Source organism: Pezoporus occidentalis, unplaced genomic scaffold, assembly GCF_034315485.1.
Source record: "Pezoporus occidentalis ecotype Australia unplaced genomic scaffold, CSIRO_AGI_Poc_V1 ctg139, whole genome shotgun sequence".
Lineage (NCBI taxonomy): Eukaryota > Metazoa > Chordata > Aves > Psittaciformes > Psittacidae > Pezoporus > Pezoporus occidentalis.
The window spans coordinates 1245807-1269298 of record NW_026913198.1 but is presented as its reverse complement, the minus strand read 5'-3'; the positions used below and the strand labels follow the sequence as shown (position 1 = coordinate 1269298).

The following is a 23492-nucleotide window of genomic DNA, read 5'->3' as shown; positions in this document are numbered from 1 at the left end:
CTTTTCTCTCAAGGCTTCTCATCAAGACTAGGAGAGCAGAAAAGATGTGCAATTATTAGGCAGACTCATTTGGACCTCAGTTTAAAAAATTAGAAATAATTGCCTTTCTTTCTAGATAAACTGCTGTGGAAATTCCTGATGATTTCTCAGAATCTGTGATATTGCATATCACAGATATTACTGGATGAAAAGAACTATTCAGTGTTCAAGGCCAGGTTAGACAGAGCCTTGGCCAACATGGTCTAATGTGAGGCACCCCTGCCCATGGCAAGGGGTTTGGAACTAGATGATCTTTATGTCCTTTCCAACTGTAACTATTCTATGATCCTATGATTTAAATTTCAAAGTCTACCTGCTTTAAAAAAAAAATCTTTGAAGATGCATTTTCAATGTTGGTTTCAGCTTAGAAACAATTTTTTTTTATGAAAATTTCTTGAAACATGTATTTGTCTATGGAAAGAAATGTACTTACATGGCTTTAGGAAAAATAAGAAAATATTTTGCTTCATGGGTTGCTTCATGCTTTTTTGGTCTTAAGATATTTTAAATTGAATAAATCTCCAGGTTGCAGCTTAAACTAAGCTAAATAATTGCTAAGTTCCTCAAAATTCTTTTTAAGTTATAAACATTTTAAAAAAAGACTACTGTGTCCTTTCCAATTGCTTAGGATGTTTTACAAATGGAATACAAAACAAAGACTTCAGTAATATCCGTTTTGCTTAAATTTAAGTATACAAAGTTTGCATTAACTTAATTTGTTGATCAAGAAAGCAGTTATGCTATAAACAAAAAGAGAACATTTTTGGATTGAGAAGGCTTCTTTTGATCTGCTTTTTAACTCAGGAAATTCTGAGGTGTTCTAATATGCCTTTTTATTATTGAATTGAATCAGGATTTTTTTTAATGAAATGCAAATTGATTTCATCTATGTTCAGACAATACAGTATCATTATTGGCTTTATGTCCAAATGCTGAAACATAATAATTTTCCAAATATAACTCTCAGTTGTTAAGCACATCACTTCCCCTTCAAACACTTTTAATGTGTCAGGCTATTTTTCCCCCTCTTCTGGAAATAATGGCTGTTGGAAATGAAATGGCAAGCTACTGCTCCTGTGCTATACAGAGCAGACTGGGTTACTAAACCTCTTCAGTCAATGGTGGCATCTTATTAAAAACATGATGTGAAAACCGATTCTCAGCTGGAATTTCAGCTACACCACACACCATTCATCTCTGGGCTTGCTACACAGATCTGTAGTGGATAGAAAGGAGGATAAGTGTGTTTTGTGTGTGCATATGTGTGCACACAATACTGAAGGATGGGAGGAGTTTGGAGAAAGGGAACTTTGTAAAGAGGGACTTTAATGGTTTTGGGGATGCCGTTTACACTGTTTTTCCAAGTCAGTGATCACCTGCATGCACAGGCTGAATTTATTTCATAACTCAAAAGAACATTAGTCCTTTCACCCCTCAGGGCACAAACAATGCTCTGTATGCTTGCAGTGGTGCTTATGTTGTGTTAGCTGTAGAGTTCATCCCCTTGAAAAAGGACAATCCAAAATTCTGATGGGTTTGCCTTGTTTTTCTTGAAGTCTTCTTATTTATTCTTATATACATATAGGCATCTTTGGATTTTGTTTTTGGACCCTTTTTTCTAAATGTTGAAGCTGAGACAATCTTTCCGTGGCTAGCTGAGAGCAAGCTCACTCGGGCTGGGAAGTTAACTTGCATAGGAGCTGTCCTCAGCAGTTCTGCTCTCATTTGAAAGAGAGGAAATCTTTCAACCTGCGTGAGTATGAGGTTCACATGGAAAGTTATGTGTTCTTATTCTTCAGAAATAACACAATCATATCAGTTCTCAGTGTTTAAGCATATGGGGCAAGGAAAGGCAAGCAACCAAGTGTCTGCTGCTTAAAAAGAGTTCAAGGTAATACATTTTATTTTCACTTGCAACAAGCTAAGAGTTTATATGTGTCAGCTAATGCAGTCAAAACTAATTAATAGTAGCTCATTAAGCTTCACTGACTTGATTGTTTCCAGTCATGTGTGCACACCCACTCACTAATATTCTCTAAGCTGAGCAGAAGACAGACCTATTCCTTAGTCACTGATGCTTGTTTGTTTTACAGCCTTGCTTAGAGCTAAATAATGATTCATGTTGTACGAAAAGTCCAACAATGGCACTGCTAAATTGTTCTGGACTCTTCTGACTGAGTTAAGCTCTTGTCTGGTTCGAAGTCCTACATCCTTCTGACTTAACCCAGCCCTTCCTTCAACGCACAAACCAAGTCGCTGCACTGCAGTAGATTCTTTTCCCTTGCCATTGTCGCAGTGACCCACAGTCAGACTGCCTAATCTTAGGAGGAAAACCAGAAAACCACAGGGTAACACTCTGGCCAATCCATACTCTGTTTTTCTTTAGGACTGAATCCTGTCAGACCTAATGCAGGCCAGTTGGTCAGTTGTCCACTATTATTCTGTCATCTAAATTGTCTGCTATGTTATAGTAGGATAAAAAATGGAAGCTTGGTGGTTGTTCGGGGCTACGATACAGATGATTTCTTGAGTTGTCCTGTGTTTCTATATTTTGCACATCCTGTTGGCATCCTGTGATGTCCCACTGCATCAGTATCTATGCGATTTCCTCAGGCACATTACCCACGTTAGATGTGTGAGTTCAGTCTCTGGAAAACATTTAAACTTGCTGAGCAGGTAAGTACCTAGGTCTGTCACAAGAAGTCTTGATCTTACTTGAGCCCTTCCAAAGGTGCTGTGATACTTTCATGGGAGGTGGGAAAAGCCTGATAGTATTCCTATAGCATATTTATGGGGAATACGGAAAAATAGTAATACTTCCCATTCCTTGAGTTAGTCAGCTGATTCTGGCTCTAGCCCATGCAACAATCCTGAATGAAGTTTCTGGATTCAATGGGTCTTGGTTCAGATCACCATCATTAATACACAGCTACCCTTGTCACACAGCAAAATATCTTGTTTCTAGTTTGCTCAAAAAGCACAGGCACTGTGATACGATGCACAGCAAGATACACAGGTAATCAGGTAAATACTGCCTGGATTAAAATTGAAAATACTGATTTAAAAATCAATACCAAAACCTTGGTATTCACTGTTCATTTCCCACCCTTTATTCTGCAATGGTTATCGTGATTCTGTCTTTCCAAGTCTTGAAAGCACCTCACCTTGGGTTCTAATGCATTTCAAACAGAAGGAATATTGTAATCTGGGCAGGTGACTTCAACAGAGCAGACTCTTAAGTGTTCAAAGGCTTCTTTCAAACCTAATAAAATGTATGTCCAGGAACTGAGATGCTGAAAAGTTGGCACAAAATAATAAAGTACTTTCTGGTACAAAATAGCCACTATAGCTGGAAAGCTCCAGGTACATTAATGCAGAGCATATCTTGGTGTGCATTAGCTATGTATAGTAATCCACACTTGTTTTGAGCTGTCTTTTTGATCTCTTATCATAGGACAGCCAAGTATCGTTTTCTTTATCAACATGCCATAATGGAATAACTTGATTTGTTACCATATGAAGATAATTGGGGTATTTGGAAACACACCTGAAATACTTGCTAGTAAGATTTATGCTGGAGAATTTTTTATTTTTTTTTCCCTTTGCTGTGTCTTCCTAAGTCTAACTTGCTTAGTTAGGTAGTCCAAGGAGGACAATAACCAGCCTTTCTTGCGTCTGTAATAATGGACTTACCAGGGACTGTAGCTTTTCTGAGCCAATCCTCTTCCATCTGGTTAAGCTCAATTGAAATTAAAGAGATTGAACTCTCCAGAACTTCCAATATTACAGAAATACTTTTGACTAATTAGGGAAAACTCTTTGCTGTTTAGAAGAACCAGGAAGAGAAAAATGTGGTGTTCAGGAACACTAAGACAATAGTTTAGATGCTAAATAAAGACGCTACTTTATTTGGCTTCTAATTTCTGCCTACCATGTGGTAGAACAAGTGGTTTCAAGTAGCTCTTCGTAAAAATCCTTTAAGGTACATGTTCTCAGAAATAAAGAAATGCTCTGGGAAAAACAGCCCCCTCCTCCGTAGCCCATGACTCAAACAACAATTTCAATTGCTTGCTCTCTCAACCATAAATCCCAGCCTGCCCACAGTGCCACAGTCCCCACTCCCTCCCTTAGATGCCTCATCATCCCCCAAATGGCAGTCAGCTTTTCAATGAGATGCAAACCACTGGGAACCCAGTGCCTATCTGGGCAAAGCTGTAAGCCCGTTTCTGGTTTCTGTCACACTCTATAATGTGGGCACAACATTAAGAGGTGCCTCTTGCCCCTAGTCAGCCTTAGCTTTTGGAGCCAGTCCTGAACTATCCCATATCAGGGCTAGAAAACTGGTTTTGAAGTCTTTGGAAATTAAGATGACATGACTTAAGCACTCTTCCTGCATAATAAACTAACTTGAAGCACTGCAATTTCTGACTCCCAATATTGTAAACCAGTCCATTTGGATTCTGCATATGGAGATGATGATGATGACGTGCAAGCTGTGTGAAGCAGCCAACCACCCCTCCTGCTTGCTGTCCTTAGGACACAGCTTCTGCTGAATAGTATCATTATATGATGTTTCCATTTCTCTTGTCAGAGTGCAGTTTGAAACAGTTTTCATTCCTGCTAAAATCTGAATATGAGCAGTGCATATATTTTCAGCATACCTAATTCATATATTTATTGTGTGTTTATTTGGCTTCACCTATAAAACGTTTTTGAGGCACGAAAAAAACCAACAAACATCAAAACCCACAAAACACCCCAAACAAGCAATTAGGGTAAATGACCACCTCACTCTGCTTCTCCATTTGTGTTTTTTGCATGGCATGTTTGTGTTCCAGCATCTGTGCAAGCAAAACACATGTCTTATCTAAGCTGTATTTGTAGTATGTTATTGGGTGGTAAGCCAGCCTTGTATACAGAAATGAGTGGATGTCATGTTTAATCCAAATTTAGATGTTTACACTGAAAAGGAAGCTGCAATAGTTTTTATGATTCAAAGAGGTGACTAATCTTCATCATTGGATGGATTTTACCTGGCTTTTATTTTTGCTATGTTTCTACATTAAAAAAAAAAAAAATGCCCAAATACAACTCTGTAAAAGTGGAGTTAATTCTTGCGACAATGTGACAAAAGGCTTATTTCTTACTGTACAGCACAGTTCAGGGATTTCAAAGAGTCACTGTCCCCGAGGGCTTTTCAAAGTAATTTGGCAGTTTTATCATAGAATCATAGAGTACCATGTTGGAAGGGCTTTAATGACGATCTGGTTCAAACTTTCTTGGCAAATGCATGGTCTAGATGACATGGCTCCGCATCCTGTCCAGCTGAATCTTAACAGTGTCCAGTGCTGTTGAACCCACCACTTTCATGGGGAGATTGTTCCTGAGGTTGATTGTTCTCACTGTGAAAAAATTTCCTTTAGTATCCAACCGGAATCTCCCCAGGATTAACTTGTACCCATTACCCCTCATCTTTTCCATGTGACTCCTTGTAAAAAGGGAGCCCCCCATCTTCTTTGCAGACACCCTTTAAATAGTGGAACATGGTGATAAGGTCTCCCCTGAGCCTTCTTTTCTCAAGGCTGAACAAACCCACTTCTCTCAGTCTGTCCTCATAAGGCAGGCTTCCCAGTCCTTGGATCATCTCAGTGGCCCTCCTTTCATCCCTCTCCAGCCTGTCCACATCTATTTTGTATAGCAGGGACAAAACTGAATGCAGTATTCCAGGTGTGACCTGACAAGTTAAGAGTGGAGTGGGATAATACCTGCCTCTGCTGGTAGTCCCCTTGTTGATATAAACCAGCATCCTGTTGGCTTTCTTTGTTACAGCAGCCCACTGTTCACTTGTATTGATCTTATTGTCCACCAGAAGCCCCAGGTCCCTTTCCATGGAGCTGTTCCCCAGCTGGGTAGATCCCAGCCTGTGCTGCACTCTTAGATTGTGTTTACCCAGGTGCAAGACTTTCTTTCAGATAGGCCATCTCCCAAGTTTGTAGCCAGAGAATCCAACATAGACTATGCCAGTTTGATTTAAAGCCTGGCCAGCATCCTCAGCCAATACTTACCCTGGGGAGGTCAAATGAAGGAGTGTGCAAACCAGTTTGATCATGTTTTAAACTTTTAACAAAGCATCAAGATTTTTTCCACTAATCTTATAATTTATGTTATAAAATATTGTATCAAATTTAACTAGGAATCCTATTTTGTCTGCATCTTGTCCATGAGGAAATATGTGTCAATTTGGTGTGAATATGTTTTGTGCAGTTTCCCCCTTCTGTTTAGACAGAGCTCTTATTTATCCTGTTTAAGTCACCTACATGCAATATGTGCAATATGTGTGCTCAAGATCACTCACTTGGTATTCTTTACATGTCTAGAAAGTCTCTATGTGAGTTTACTCTGGCATTTAGAAAGACAAATCTTATTCAGTAGCTTACCTGCAAAGCCCTACACTGACAAGTGCAGACTCAACATTTTAGTGATCTCTAAGGTCTGGGACTCACTTAATGGATATCTTGACTTTTTATGACCACATGAAAAAAAAAGTCCTCTCTTTTTTAACTGTATCCTAGCAGGTCTGCAGAATATCTCTCTAGAAGTCCACTTATTATATGATTATATTAAATTATGCCAACTTAATTAAGAAATATGGGTTATGCTGTCACCCTGTCTACCCTTGTGTTAATCATCCTGTGGGCTTCTCTGTGGGTCCATGCATAGATCTCTAAATTCCCTTTAAGTGGGGGCAAAGTTAATTAGGTAATGTAAATTGGGATAGAAGAGACAAATTAATGACAGTCTTGAGGAAAAGAAGCAGAATCTTTGTACTTTTTATTTGACAACCGACAGCTGAACGTGTTCATCTGACTTGTGACTTAGCATAGCACTTTGATCTCTTCTCCAGGGTGGGGACCATCACAGGTTCTGTGGGGTGAGTTCACACATGTTCTATAGGGAAGGTTAGGAAGAAAAAAACAGAAAATTTGCAAGTGGCCAGGCTTCACCATTTTAATGTGGTAAATAACTTGCGATGAATTATATAATCCTTGGTCTGCTAATGGCAATTTAGCCTGTGTTTTATGTAACAGTGACTCATCTCAGGTGGACAGTTGTGTGCTTTAGCAGCCTTTCTTGGTGATGGTGGAATTTGATAATTTTAAATTTTGGGGCCATGTGAAAATTAGTCTGCTTTCAAATCTGTCTTTCCTCTGAAAAAATAAAGATATAAACAAGTATCCCAAGCATTCTAGTTAGTCTTAACATTATGAATGATTTCTTCTAACCTTAAAGGTTAACAGCTTTGAGTACATTTAGAAGTTTGCGATATATTGCACAGGGTTTACATTCCCTCTTACTTCTTCATCATATAGATGTGTGGCACTATCCTACCCAGGATCCAGACAAAATTGTCTATCAGTTTCTTTATCATCTGAAAATAAAACAGGACATTCTTACATTATAGTGTTTACTACACTGCAATACACTGTCAATTAGTGGCATTTTGATTGAATCATACATTTTTTTTGCTTTTCCATACAAAAAATAACACAGACACTTTAGACATGTCTGCACCCTTTTTGAGCACTCTCCAGATTTTCTGACCCAATGTGGATTAAAGATTACTCACCATGTTATGCAATTGCTTTTCTGTTCAAGTGGGTCTGCTGCGTGCTAAACTGCTTTGTGAAAGCTGTGGATATCCGTACTTTCAGTATCACACTTTCACTGAAATAATGATAATTTCTGGAAATGTTGCTCTTGACAATAAGGGGCATTTGAAAAGTGAAAATTAAATCCTTGGTTGATTACAGTACATTAAATTAGTATTTCATAATGTTTCCTCTAAAAAATAACAAGGTACGCTATTTTATGAGCGTTCTCCAATGAAATGCAGTCCAGCAAGAGCTCAAGTAGAATGAAGGTTGAACATTAAAAGAGTGGGGTCATGTTATTTTATAGAAAAGAAAAAAACAAAAACAAATGCCAGAGCAGAAAGCACAGAAACATGTACTTGTTGCCTCTTACAAGTGCATCACCACTCAAGAGGTAGCAAACAGGAGCACTGAATAAGAAGAGCAAGAAAGTACCACGTCCCATAAGGAAGCACAGAAGAGATTTTAAGGATCATCCTGTTTTCATGATTTTGTCAATCTGCACTTTGACAGTTAATAACTGTGTTGTAGTAATTGCCTGGGAATTTGAAGCGCTGATGAATTCTATGTGCATTTGTGTCATATGCTGAGCATTAAGAGTGTTTGTCACTGACAGATGCTTATAATTCTAAAAAAGAACTAGCTCTACTTTATCTAGCTTATTTACAGGTAGAAACAATATAGCATATTTGTTCCTTGTCCAGTGCTGCTGCTACATGTAAACCTTTACCTCTCCAGGTCCCTTTCCTTTCCTCTTCTGTCCCTTCATAATTTCCAGTTGTGGGAATTAGACTACATCAGTAAAACATGGGTTTTCAAATTGATTTTAAATACAGTTTCTGTGTATAATTTGATTGCTCAAAAAACAAACTCATTTCTAAGAAATCCTTTGTTTGCTTTTTGGCTAAACAACCTGAGTAACAGATAGAGTGGGAAGGCATGAGGAAGGCTAACAATTCACTTGAGGCTTTAGGCTCTTCCACCTTTGCAGAAGTCAGTCAGATGATTAACACAGTATTCCTTGCTCTAGACAGCTGTGCCTCTTTTAAGTGTCAAAACAGAAGAGAAAATGGAGTAGCTATACACAAAAAGTAAAAATATTCATTATAAAAGGGAAGAAAGTAACAGATTTTACTGAGGAACAGGCAAGCAAGGTGCAACACAGTAGATAATACCATTTCACAGAATTTGAAGACAAAGAGCATAATTTTTCTGAAGTGAGGTAGAATGCATATTCATACTATGGCTGCATAAGTGAGAGACAAAAGGAAAAGATGGATGTGGCTTATCTTCTGCTGAAGCCTTTGTGTAGCTGTCTGAATCATCAAGCAATCCTGATGGGAAATAATAGTCATGGGCATTTCCTGATGTCTGCATGAGCCAATGAAAGCATGAAGTACTAAACCCAGGTGGTCATTAATTCTCCTGTTAATGCCCTGGGCTGATTCATGATATCTACAACAGCCAATTGGATTTGGCTTCATTGGGCAATTAAAGCCTCTGAGTTCCTCCAATGGTGCTACGTTTCTTTCAATTTGATATGAGAACCAGGCATACATACTTTCCAACCAGGATGGGACTGTGGTTTCACCTGAAACAATACCTTATTCCAACCACTCCTGCAAAGGTGTTAAAAGTACAGTCTTCTTCCATAGGATCTGTAAAAATCCACTTTTGTAATTTCCACTAACAGGAATAAAAGAGATGGTAATAAAAAGTTACACAGATATTTAAGCATTATGATAATTTTGAATACTGGGGAGTTTTGTTTTGTCCTTACATGCTCTTTGGCTGTACATACTACTTTTTTATTAGGTTCTTCCAAAACCTGCAAAAACGTTATTGTCTTGTGGACAGTACATAGATTATGAGAATGATGTTATAGCAGCTCAAAAACAAATGATATTTCTTTGTTTATCAGAAAGCCTTTTTCTGTTCAAATTTTCATGGACTTGAAATCTGTTGTTAAATGCATCATTATGCTTAAATATCATCGAAATAGCACCAAAGCAATGGTAGTATCTGCTGAAAGCTGCAACTTGTAACTCATCACAATAAATTTACTGTAGGAAAATACAGGTGAATTAAAAACACAGACATTTTTGTTTTCAGAAAATTTCTTTTCAGCTTGATTGCTGCCATATACTAGATATTGTGACTGAAAAGTCTTAAGTTTTCTTTATCAGTGTGGTCCCCTGGAGAGATGTAACTCCATATCCTCAGTGTTACAGATGCTGCTCTTAAGCTCAACAGCCCTTCAAGCCTACTTGTATTTTCAAGGCTGTATTTTTTGGAAACCATTTCAAGTGGCAGGTTTCCGTGCTGAAGTGAAGGAACCTCTCTTTGCCTTCCTCGCTTCTGCCCTACAGTGCGTCATCCTAGAACCTTGTCCATACGTCATCCGTGGTGAGGGTGAGGTTGCCACAGCAACGGCACACACTTGGTCACACACACCCCGCCCCCCGATAGCTACAGAAGTGTGAGTCAGTTTTAAAGTTTTACAAGGTTTTCATTTGACTGCGATGCACTGCCCAGCCATCTGCAGTTCTACGTTCTGCACTCACAAATCTGCTGGTAGCCCTTCATGGGGTTGCTTTTGGTGTTTTTACCTCCATCCTTTGGGATGAAATCTCTGCAGATCAATCCTGGGCGGTCGATCACCAGCCCAACCCACACTTGTAGAAACCCTCTGGTTCATCGGCCATCCCACTGACACACCAGGCAGCTGGGCTATAACTAAGTTGATATTTACTTTTCAAAGAATGCGTAAAGCAGGGGTAGAGAGTAAACTGCAGAAGAATAAAACTGGAATTACCTATGATGCATTGTATAACCTGATCTTTCTGTTAAAAGCAGTCACTTAAGTTTCCAGTAGTACCTAACTTACAACTCTGCTCATTTTTTTCAGACATGGAGATGACTTGATTGTGACACCATTTGCCCAGGTAGGCACAATTCTGCCATATTTCTCATATAATCTTGTAATTCAAAAGACAAATACATTGTTTTCCATTGTTAATATTACATAACATGTTTGCTTGAAATAGGTAAAAAACTGTTTAAGCAGAAGCCATAAACCTCCCACTCTCGTTATCTCTTGCTTAATGCTTTTTAATTATCTGAAATGTTGAAGTGCAACAACAAAATAAACACCTCTGATACCTTTTCAAATGCTGTAGCAGACAGCCATGATGAATCACAGAATCATAGAATCTGTGTTCTCTGTTATTCCCCTAGTTTTTGTAATTACAAGTTCTCTTTTTGAACATCTTTTATGCATTCAATGCAACATAATTTTTAGATGCAAGATAAATTTTACCCAGAATAGGGTTATATACTATATATATAACCCAGAATACTTACACTGCTTTGCAAAACCATCTCTGTTTTTTACATTCAGATTCTGTTTTATAACATATCCGTTCAAAATTCTACATAATTTAGATCAAAACTCCACAATTTTTAGCAATACAGCTGTCTTACTGTGTATGAAAAGTTAAAATTCCTGAACTCATAATAGTGAGTTTTAACCTGTAATAGGAATGAAAGTTAATATATTGTAACTACAGGGGTAAAAATAAATCTGGAAATTGTATGTGATTGAACATAAAAGGAAAGAGACCATAAATGGAAAGAGACCATAAATGGGTCACAAAGCAGTCTTAACTGTTAAAAAGGTATCCAACTTCAGTCTGAATATGCAGGTTGATTTAGTCTAGTGAAAAGTTGTTAAAATTATTAACATTAATTTAATAGTTTATATTTAATTATATTTTAAACACATACCCTTTATAAAACTCTATGATCAAACCCTTAATATGAAGAATACCTTCATCATATATTAACAGAGTAAATATTAAGCCAGAGCCTTTTCTAAGAATACTTTAAGATCTCTCAAACGGTAACCATACTTTAACAGTTATGGAAATGAATAAATTACAGAAAAAGCAAGTAAAAAAATAAAATAAAACCATTTCTGGTTTTAGTTCCTCAGAAAACATAATAACCCTAAATCTTGAGCACAGAAAAAAACACAAATAGTATAGTGGTCAAGCAATCCAATAATATCTACTATAGCTGAGTTCATATTCATTGTCATCTGAATTTTTATTACTGATTATGCCACATAGATAGGGTAGGTTATAGGATGCCTAGAAAACCAGCAAATATTACACTCCCATTTATTTTTTTTTCCCCTGGGACAATACACCCTATTTGTTTCAAGGGCAGTTTCATATTCTTATTGGTGTTGACGGATGTGCTTCAGCAATTATAGCAGGAGCACCTGAATGTTACTGCTATTTGCACCAAAGTGCCATAACTGATTATTTGAGAGCTTTTAGTATTTCAGTGCAAAGCCCTGTTAGCACTGTTTTAAATGAACCTGTTTTCATTTGTATTGAACAGGAGAAAGAGCACTCAGAGGGTGGGTTATCCCATGTCACATTCCCTGGCAGGAGGAATTGAGATGCAGTTGAGAGACTGCCTAATAGAGGGGAAATGACAGCTGACTGACTCTTAGGAAAAACGTAGCCCTTCCCTTAAAGTTACTTGAATATGCAATATCCCATCTCCCAGTGGGGCCTGCTCACAGACTGCATATGCAGCTAAGCACAGGACCCATCCCTTTGACTTATGTTTACCAGTGTTACGATCTCAGTCAGAACTTCAGAAACTGGATCCCATGTGCCAATCTCTAAGCATCTTACAAACTACACTTTTAATATCTTCCTAGAGCAATACTTCACCATGAAGATGCATTTTTATGTTGTAAGCAGCAAAAGTGCTGTTTTAATCTGTTTAGGGCTTCCTGGTGGCAGTAAATCATGACACGCAGAGCACAGGTTCCAGTTACTTCAAACCATCTGTATTTACTTCAATCGACCAGGAGAATTGTTTCATCTGATCATGAGCCCCCTGGTGGTAATAGTTCCAGTTTTAGCTTTTTTGTCTCTAGTCAGTGTGGCTGCATTTGAAAACTGGAGGCAGGGTGGCATGATGTGTCCCTCACATAGAATCCAGCCTGAGGACTAAGTTACTTTGTTATTTTTACCGGAAAGGGAATTTTATAAGCTGAAATTAAAAAAAATCTATCACAAGGATATTATTAGTTGCACTTCCCTATATTGTAATAACACAGCAACTGCTGTAATTTAATTACTCATAGAATTTAGCTTTTCAAAATAAAATCATTTGGGTGATTTAAAATTTAAAGATGAATTCTCTAGGTTTTTTATCATTAAAAAGGTTTGATTTTTTAATTCACTTGCAATTATTTGTATATAATGATTTTGAGAATAATATTATTTACTTAGAAATTAAACCTGTAGTGGTTTGCAGGTGACTGGTTGCTTTTTGCTCACAAATCGTAACTCGAGAAACGTCAAGCACAAGTAAAACCTCTGTGAACAGAGAAACTTACGTAAAGCAAATGATAATGAAAAATTGAAATATTATGTACTTATAGTATAATAGCTTTATAAATTTTAATATCTGTATGCAATAAATCAAGTGGTTTAGCTCCACTGTAGCCAATGGCCTAAGTTTTTGTTGCTGCAATGATATGCATGTGGGGATGCCTTACACTTGCAGAACTGTGAAAATATGTGCATGAATGCTAAAGCAGCTGGAATGCTGAGCAGATACTAGACATTTCACCCTTGAACTTACAGTTATCTCACCTGCCAGAAGAACAAATCGAAGGACATACACACCAAACAGTTGAATCTCTGCTTTCTGAAAAAGGAGAGATTCATAATACCTCAGACAGGGGAAAAATCTGCTCAATGTGCGTAGTAGTGGGCGGGCTAAAGAGACTGCCCCTTAGCTCTTCAGGGACCAAAGCATGGGTCCAGCAAAGCTCATTAACCTCCACTCATAGCTGGCCCTGAACAGCCTTACAGCTCTGCACCCTTCTTGCCCCAGCACCTCACATACTAAGTGTCCTGTGATTTCAGATCCAGCACATACCTCAGGGTTCATGTTTTCAGGTGGCATTGTACCTAGCTGGGTACCCTTTCTGAAACAGCCCTGTGCAGCACGTGCTGAGTTGTTCATTCCAGAGTCCAGCAGAAGCAGAGCTAATAGGCATGGCTGTACCTGAGATCGCTCACCAAGGAGTCAGTTAGTTACCTTCATACATGTTCCCAGTTTTCAATGCACCTGAAAAAAATATACAGCAAATTTGAGTACAGCAGGGCTTACTGAGTAGGAACTTGCAGCCAGGAAAACCAACTGCATATTTTCATGGCCTGAGACTGTTCTGGGAGCCACATAGATATGTTTCTCTCATAATACTAGCACAGCAAGCCATCTCATCATTCTGCTACATGTAAACTGAATCCAGGCAGATTGACCAAAGATAACTGAAAATGGACTGCAGTAACTAAAAATGTGTGTCTTACCTTAATAGGCCCAGCTTTCCAACTTTATTCCATTTATGCTTTCCTTCCTCCTTCAATTCATCCTTTCCTTTTACTTCATACTTTCCATACTGCAGCAGTTTTGCTTTGTATTTTGTGCATTAATTTTTGAACTTTTGAACTCCAGGATCTTCTTTCCCCTTCTGATCAGTTCATGCCTGATTTCCATCTGTGTATATTGAACACCTAAATACAACATTTAGTAGCGTCAGTGTATCCTGGACATTCAAATTTGATGGCATATATAATTATTTTTATTTCATGGTGAATGAGAAATATGTGAGCTTACCTCCTGATATTTGGAAAGAAAAACATAATGAAATTAATAGTCTAATTATGCAACAAATGTATTTTGATTATCTTAAGTCATTTGAGAACTACCTACAGTAGCTTGAACACTTCCAGTCACTATTATCTCCTGAATATTTTCTGTCTGTTACAAGCTTTCACTAAATATTCTTTTCTTTTCAGCCCCCTGCTTCCTTCCTACCTCATGTGTAAACTGAAGCAGCTATGGAAAGATGGTTGTATCCTCCTCAACTCCTAGCTCTGGAACCCAAATTCCCATTTCCACCTTTGCTATTCCTACAGTGGGTTCACCAGGGAACCAGCCTGGTTTCGGCTGAGAAACAACAATGAGCAACTCCCGCAAAGGCACATCATTAAAGAGTGTTGCTGCTTCCTTCCATTCCCAGTCTGGTTCCAGACAACTTGTGGTTCCTCTCTGACATAAGCTGAACTACCTCTCCCTAGTTGGAGAGGTGCATCTTACTATCCTTACATGGCACAAAATTTGTTGCATTTATCCAGCTAGCTTCAGAAGAGAGTGCCTATGCCACTTACAATGAGAAGACAGTCATCTGCTGCTTCCACTAGGTGCTGTCTTGGATGAAATTAAGCCCAGAAAAGAAGTAGCTCATTTATACTACCTTTCCAGTGTGCAAAGTTTGTAAAAGCTTGCAGGCTTTCGTGCCTGCTCAGGTGCTACCTTCCTCTTAACTCTGGTCTTCTGACTAAGGACCCAAATCAACTGCACCATTTAAAGGAGCAGTTTTTATTTTTCCTGGCAGTCTAGACAATCTTATTCCTTTGTCCTTTAAGGTCTGTGTGGGCTGAACTGCAAATGGAGATTTTGTAATCATTTCTTATGCATGAAGTAGTAGTCTTGAATGGGCTATTATTTTCCCAACATGAATGCTTTTATGGTAATTTTAAAGAACTAAGTAGTATTCTGTGAAAAACTTTCCTCCTCTTCAAGTAAGCTTGCCTTTACACAAAATTATGAGTTGTTCGTGGGGGAAAAAAGAAATAAAATACTGCCCTTGTATTAAAGACCTGTTATTGTTAAGTAATGATCAAAGACTTCGGACAAATCAGTTCTGAAAACAATTTACAGTTTTTTTTGCAATGTCCTTTCCTTTTATTTTCAGCACAGCTCAGCAGAGGTATGTCAGTCTCACCTATGCATAAACTGTAGACTGAAACTGGTTTGTTTGTTCCAGGTGCTGGCCAGCCTGCGTACCGTACGGAATAACTTTGCCGCATTAACCAATTTACAAGATCGGGCACCTAGCAAGTGAGTGTCTATTCTTGCCCACTGAACTTTTTGCAGTGATACTGTTTGAATGTAAACTAAGAATAACAACTTGATGTTAGGGATTTCAGTCTGTGCCACCAAACCTGCATAAAACATGTGGATGAGTAAAATTTATTAATCTCTTGATAGCTGAAACAATAGCCCCCTTGCCTACTAATTGCTCTTGCATTGCTGTCCTTGCATAAACTTGCAAGTGGTTTTGTGCAATTTGTATGATTTTCAATAAATTAGTCATATGTCAAAGATCATTCAAAGATGATCATTCGGACAGAGTCTGAGTCTTGCAAATGAACCAAAGTGAGCAGACAACTACACTCATTGTGAGCTACTTGCATGATCTGAACCTAGAGCTCTGCCTAATTTATCCAAAATAATGACATTCCACTATTCACAGTGGTTCATGATTATAAATGAGATGTTATAAATACGCTCTTTCTCCAAGGATGTTACAGAATCACACTTAACATTAACATTAATTACACTGTTAAATTTTGTAGTGTAGTCATTTACCTCACCTAAAATGTGCGCCTCTGGAACTTAGAAGTATTTAGCATTCCAAAATCAACTTCCCACCACTGCATATGCAGTGCCCCTAAAAGATATTTCCAGCCCCTTTGGCTGGAGTACGCAGACCCTATGTAGACCCTGCTTGCAGTCATCCACACATCCCTACACAGCTGTGTCAGTCCAGCAACTTTTAGCTTTCTTCAGTGGGCAAAGCACTCCACTGAGCTGTTTGCCCTAAAGATTGTTGTGACAGGTATGTGCAAAATAACATGTGAAATGTATATGCAAAATAATAAAATGAAAAATAATAATAGGAAAGGCATTTCAAGAAAGAGAATGTGGCAAGTGCAAGCCATGTTAGAATAATGATAACTATCTATGTAAATTAAACTTAAATTCAAGTATAAGCTCTAAGTATGATAAAGTAGGTTTTTTAACTTGTAAATTCCTAAAATACTGCTGAGAACTTTTTTTCCTTTTTTTTTTCAATGCCAGGGTATTCCAGTCCCAAATAATTTCCCAAGGAAATGTATTTTCTATTATATTCTTCAAGGATTCAGTCATCTCTGTGTTTATCAGGCATATACCTTTTTTTTCTTTTAAACAGACGTTCACCAATGTGTAACCAACCATCTATTAACAAAGCAAGCTTGACAGGTAAGAATTAGTATGACTAAAATTCCTCTGTGAAACCATCATGGGTTTCTAAATTTAATATGTACTTATAAAAAATCTTACTGAAAACTGTATTTTGTAATACTAACCTTGTGTTATTTCATACCCTTGTATCTGTTTTTTTCAAATAGGATTTTAGTCATGGTGACTTTCGACATTGCATCATATTAATTTTCTGATTTCTGTCTTATTATGCTTGTTTTAATTTAGATCCTTTCCAAATTCTTTTTCCTTATATACCAGTATGTGACTGTGTCATGATTACCTTCATTAGTAAGTTTTTGTAATGAAATGTAGTAGAAATAACTGGCATGAGGAATTAATTGATCTTTCATTTGGGTCATAGAGTCCTGTAGCTATATTGAGGCAAAGTCTTGTATTATGAGCCCTTAGGCAATAAGGAAAAATTTCCTGAACTGACTTTTCTGATTTAGGATTGTGAATTTTATCTCTGTAACATTTGTAGATGTGTAAGAGACAAATAATTCCTTTGTAAAAGACACTATTATTTATAAAGAAAAAAATTGGAAACAGGACTGGCTTTGTAGGTTATGTTAACACTTCTGAAAGTGTAAACATAACCTACATAGCCTGTGGCACTTCTGGTTATTATTATGAAGATCTTGGAAATCTGCATGAGAATACCCTTTTTTTGACCTCATGTTTTTCACATCCTGTTAATCCATGCGTTAATACACTATGTAGTGTTCCAGGTAGTTACATTCTCTATGTTGGCAGAGTGAAAGAGCATTTGCTTTGACCCTTGCTGAAAGTATATAGATATTGACTAAAAAGGTAACTTATCATTTAAACCAAAAACTTAATGTTTCCAGAATTTTGAAATAGTTCTTATCTTTCTAACTGTATAATAGAAGAAAGAAATAGTACTTCAGCTGTTTTGAGGAGAAATGTGGCTTTGTCATGTTCAGTATTTTTTGTCTTTAGGCTCTGGAATGTTAACATTGTTAGTTTTTGTTGTTGGGTTGTTAGGTTTGTTGTTTGTTTTTTTTTCATCTAGATTCACACAATATCCATATTTTCTTCTAGAAGACCCCATCTTGGCAGTTCTGTACAATTTTATTCTCCTAGAAACCCATCATGTAATCTGAGCATTTGTGTGTAGGGCTCATCAGGGAACAGAAAATTAAATCTTTAAATCTGTTCTATAAACAGAAAAGCATCCTTAGTTAAGAATGTTCTGCAATCATACTTAAATTCATGGTAATTAAATAAATAGGAATGTGAGACAGATAAATACTTAGATCAATTAAAATCATAATCCTTTGTTAATGTATTCCTTTAACAGGTCATTTCGAGCGTTAGTTTCAAATTGCTTTCCATGAGACATTTCAGTTATTGATAGATGTTATGCCTATTTCTTCTAATCATGGTATTTGTCTCATACAACACAGTAATCCAGAAGTATGTTACCTTAACTGGAAATAGAGATACTGGAAAATACAGCTCTTTCTTCGACTCCAGGGGACTAACTTTGGAAAGCCTATAACACAGTAAAATCCCCAACAGTAAAAGAAAATGTGATATCCAGGAGAGAAGATATGCATGCATGTGAACACACAGCTAGCCTACCTTACATGCTTTCCCACAGTTGTTTGCCTGAGTTCAGCTTCTTCTCTCCAGCCAGAGAAGCTTCTCAGGCAGCGGGACCCAAGAAACACTCTGCTGGAAGACGCTGCTGCTCTCTTTAAATTCCCCCTGATCTGAAGGTTTCAGTTAATTCTCAGAGTGCACTCTATCTGTTAGAAGCAATAAATCATCTGAAATTTTAGTTTAGAAGAAAGGTGGTGCCACCAGTGCTGTGATTAATCTTGAAAATGTTTCTGTGCCAAGAAATTTAAAGGAAGCTAGAGAAGGCAAATAATAGTAAAGATAATTCAATGTTATGTAGTTTAATCTGATTTCTCAGAGATACTGCTGGAATAGCTGTGCTCAAATTGTCCATTGAACTGGTTGAGCTGAGCCCTGTGTGCATTGGATATAAGTGGCTAAAAGACTTTAATGATACAAGAAAGATATTAAGCCCTATAAAGCATAAAAATGGCTACAATTCATTTTGATAGTTGAGATTGAGGCTAGATACTATTTTGTCTGAACAGCATAGGCCATTCTTAGTCATAGACTGTTTTTGATATTTTCATAGCAACAAATTTCATGGCATAAGCACAGAAGTATGAGGCCTTTTCTGATGCATGTAAAATCCTAGTAAAACATGTTGCACTCCAGCACTGTGTTAAGAAGGAAGAGGTATTACTAATATTTCCCCTCCTCTTGACATAATGACTGAAAACACTTACAGGTGCAACTAAGCTTTCTGCATTCTGGGGGATGTTTGAAATGTAGCTTGTGCAGATCCTTCCTGCTGAGAAATCCTCCTGGTCGTGCTGTTCATGTCACGGAATATCTGGAACAGTACACCAGACAGGTAGAGCTCTATCACATTATCCCGATGGCTCAGCTAGCGATCTCTGGGAGAACTGATCACCATTGTAACAAACTGTGTAACAACAGAAACGTGTTTCGGAAGACTCTAAATGGGGAAAGTGAGGATCACAGAAAGCAAAAATGTAGCAAAAGGGAACTTCTGCAGAAGACGGGGAAAGTCATAAGGGAAAATAAGGGGTTTGGTAAAGCTAAGTGACTAAAGCAGCAAGAGCAAAATTCTTCCATTTACTATTTTAAGAATTTGCCCTGAGACATAAAGGAGAAAATGCATTAGCAAACAAGTAAGAAATTGTGGAATTGAGAAGTAAAGCAGTATCGGAATTAAATGTTCAAATTCTTAGAAGCAATGGCAACCATGGTGTCCTTAAAATTCGCAGTGATTTTTCAAATAAGTATGTAGATATTGATGATCAGTATATGGTCTGTTATATTCAGTATATCCACATAAATCTCTTCTGGAAACTGCATGGAAAAAAGCCAATGATTATCAATGGCATACTTGATCTTCAGTATCAGCCATGTATGCTATAGCATGCTGAGTGTTCTTTTGCAGACAAATTAGATAGGAAGTCAGAGCATTTAATGTAACAACAGACTAGATGATACTTTTCCTACTTGCTTTAGACATCTAAGATATCTATTTTCTCTATAGTCAGAGTGAATAAGCTGACATAATGTATGTTAGATGTTTTCTTTTGAGGGAGATTAATTGCTCCCTAAAGGTGCCATGAATGAATCCAGCCTGCGAGAACTCCCTGCTTGCACTGCACAGTACTTCCATGCGTGGTGGTCTGTATTTCAACCAGAAGAGAGGTTCCTCTCACAACAAGGCATACTTTCCACACAGTGATATGAATGATGTTTTATTTCAAGTTGATAATAATTTTCTTTAAATAAGTGAATTATAAATAATATAATTATAAATAAATTTCAAAAAAATGAAACTGTGACATAGGGATTAAGATAAAAAAAAAGTAAACAAGCTTTTTTACTAAAAGATTAGATATCTTTCAGTTGTTACAGTTCTAATATCTGCATTTCTAACTCAGAATAATTTGAACTAAGGAGGAACCATATAGTCTTTCTTGATATGTGTCAGATTTAAAACTGATAGATGTCCCAATTTCTTTTATTCTTTACTGTGGCTTGGATTCTACCAGAGCATAGGAAGGGATAAAGTAAACATGAGAACATGAGCTGACAAAAAAAAAATGCATGTACATTACAGATGTTAATTCATGTACTACTGGGGTAATTGCCACTAGCTTGGGAGGGGGTATATGGGATTGAGGGGATCCTAATGCCTACAAAAACACAGGCTTAAAAATAAAACATATTTTAACTTTTAACAAAAGTAAACTTGTAATGCACTATCAGTGTCACATTTTAAAGTGCTAAAGACCTTAGATTTTTTCAGCAGCCCTGGTCTAGTGGGCAGGTCCCAGAGGACTGGGAGTTGGCCAGTGTGACACCTCCCTACAAAAAGGGGAGGAAGGAAGACCCCAGAAACTACAAGCCTATCAGCCTGAGCTCAGTGGCAAGGAATGAAGCAGATGATCCTAAGTGTGTTCACACAGCACATGAAGGAAAACAGGGGGATCAGGCCCGGTCAGCATGCGTTCATGAAGGGCAGGTCCTGCTTAACCAACCTGGTCTTCTGCAATAACGTCACCTGTCTGGCTGATGAGGGAAAGGCTGTGGACATTGTCTTATTTGGACTTAAGTAAAGCATTTGACACTGTCTCCTACAGCAGTGGAGAAACTGGCTGCTCGTGGCCTGGATATATGGATTCTTCACCAGCTGGATGGTTGAGTCCAAAGAGTGGTGGTAAATGTTGTCATACTGAGTTGGTGACCGGTCACTAGTGGTGTCCCTCAGGGCTCGATGTCAGGACCAGTGGTACTTAGTATCTTTAGTGATGATGTGGATGAGGGGATTGAGAGCACCATCAGTAAATTTGCAGACAACACCAAGTTGGGTGGGAGTGTTGATCTGCTGAAGGGTAGGGAGGCTATGCAGAGGGATCTGGACAGGCTGGGTTGGTGGGCTGTGGCCAGGCTCAAGGGGGACCTTAATTACTCTCTACAACTACCTGAAAGGAGGTTGCAGCAAGGTGGGGTTCAGTCTCTTCTCACAAGTAACAAGTGATAGGACAAGAGGAAACAGACTCAAACTGCACCAGGGGAGGTTTTGACTGGATATTAGGAAAAATTTCTTCACTGAGAGGGTGGTCAGGCATTGGAACAGGCTGCCCAGGGAATGGTGGAATCACTGTTCATGGAAGTATTAAAAATCATGTAGATGAGGCCCTTAGTGTCATGGTTTAGTGGTGGACTTGGCAGTCCTGGGGTAAAGGTTGGACTTAATGATCTTGAAGGCCTTTTCCAACCTTATGATTATGTGATTTCATATCCAGATTTAGGCAGATGTAGAAAACTTGCTCTATTAAAGATGTAATTGCAGTATACATGTCACTACTCTAGATTTAGTCAGCAGGATTACATTTATAATGAGAACTTCCCACTCTCAATTTTCCCACAGAATATATTTTTATCTTATTACAGAGAAATATTCCTATGGTAAACTGCACTGCCAAACTTTTGTCAGAGGTTAGATAAAATGCTCTGAAATCCTGACTTAAGTTTATTGAGCAAAAGGTGCTATCCTAAGGCACTGGAAAAAAACTAAATCCCTGGTTTTAAAGGGGGATTTTTGGATAAAATGGCCTTTGTGCATTATGTTGAATGACAGGTAAGTATTCTGTTCTTTGTACTTGTGCTTATACCCATACACCTATGGTATTTTGAATAAATTTAACTCACCTCAGATGATTATTTTAATTTCAGGGTAAATACCACAGACATTTTCAAGTTTGAAAGTGATCTGTAGTATTTTCAGATCTTTCAGTCTGTGGTAAATGCCTTTTATTATTTCATAAATTGGCAGATGTATATCTGCAGACTCGCAGTGAACAGTTTACATTACCAGTGCTTGAATTAAAGGATTACAAGTGCTTTATATGCATGGAAATCACTGGCACACACATCTTGGTTCACCTCAGTTTACTTCCTAGGCGAATATATGCAGTACTTGCATTTAGGAACAGAGTTCTTACTAAGAGTCAGTTAAATGTGTCCTTTTAACTTCTGTGAATGCTTTTGAAATTCACCCTTTATGTGAACTATGTGAAGACAGCCATATTCATTACAACTGTTTTCTCAGATAGACCTTAAAATTAGCATATTGAGTTGTTTGATGTGGATTTTATGCGATGTGAAGAGTAGTAGAACAAGAGAGAGGAACTGACAAATTGAGAGGAAAAACTCTGCAGAAGGTTATATATTAAGCAGTTCATATTAATGAAGTCCTGAAAATGTTTGTTTTGTATTTTTTTTGGAAGATAACCACAGCACATACAAGTAAGGACTATTTGTCACTGTCAATTAGATAAGTATTTATAATTTTGTTATTCTGATCCAACTCAACTCCTGCCTTAAAAAAAAAACCAAAAACAAAAAGCCTTTTGCAAAATAACATCACAGGCCTAATATTCTATTTAATATTAAATTGGAGTACTTGACACAAAACAATATTGTAGCATTCAGAGTTGACTTATTTATCCTAGTTGCTTTCATGGCTACTAATTTAATTATTATGTATTGCTCTTTCATGTCGATAACATCATTTCAGAATTTATCTGTCCTCTATAAAGTAATATATTTTTAAAAAAAAGTAAATTTTTGCTTGTGTTATGTGGACATCTGTATGGCACAGACCCATGTGAAAGGACAACTGTTCTCTTCAGCTGTTACTTTTTCATGCTGCTCGTACTTCTGACAGCCTTTAAGCATCCACAGTGGCACCAGGTTTTGAAACTCAATAGGCAATCTGAAAGCACAGAGAAAAATGGTTATGAAAAACTTTTGCTCCCCCCAAAAAAATATTTTATCATAACTTAGAACAATTAACATTGGTTTGTAATCCACTCTTTGGAATAATCACTCTAAATTTTTTACTAATAGCTAAAATAAGAATGCAATCAGAAGAACAGTAGTCTTTCATATGGGATGGAATTTCAAAAGGCTTCGCGATTTTTCATTAAGCTGTTGTTATATAATATTAAATTTTATTTATGG

General features: G+C 37.5%; 1 protein-coding gene across 1 annotated transcript in view; it reads left to right on the top strand.

The window, feature by feature from the left end:
- The window catches only part of LOC134159025 (cAMP-specific 3',5'-cyclic phosphodiesterase 4D), a 159775-nt gene that overhangs the window by 42867 nt on the left and 93416 nt on the right, over positions 1-23492 (top strand). The window contains exons 3-5 of the mRNA XM_062609534.1: positions 10600-10636; positions 15616-15689; positions 16825-16874. Coding sequence (XP_062465518.1) covers positions 10600-10636; positions 15616-15689; positions 16825-16874 — 161 coding nt within the window. The remainder of the gene's footprint in view (positions 1-10599; positions 10637-15615; positions 15690-16824; positions 16875-23492) is intronic.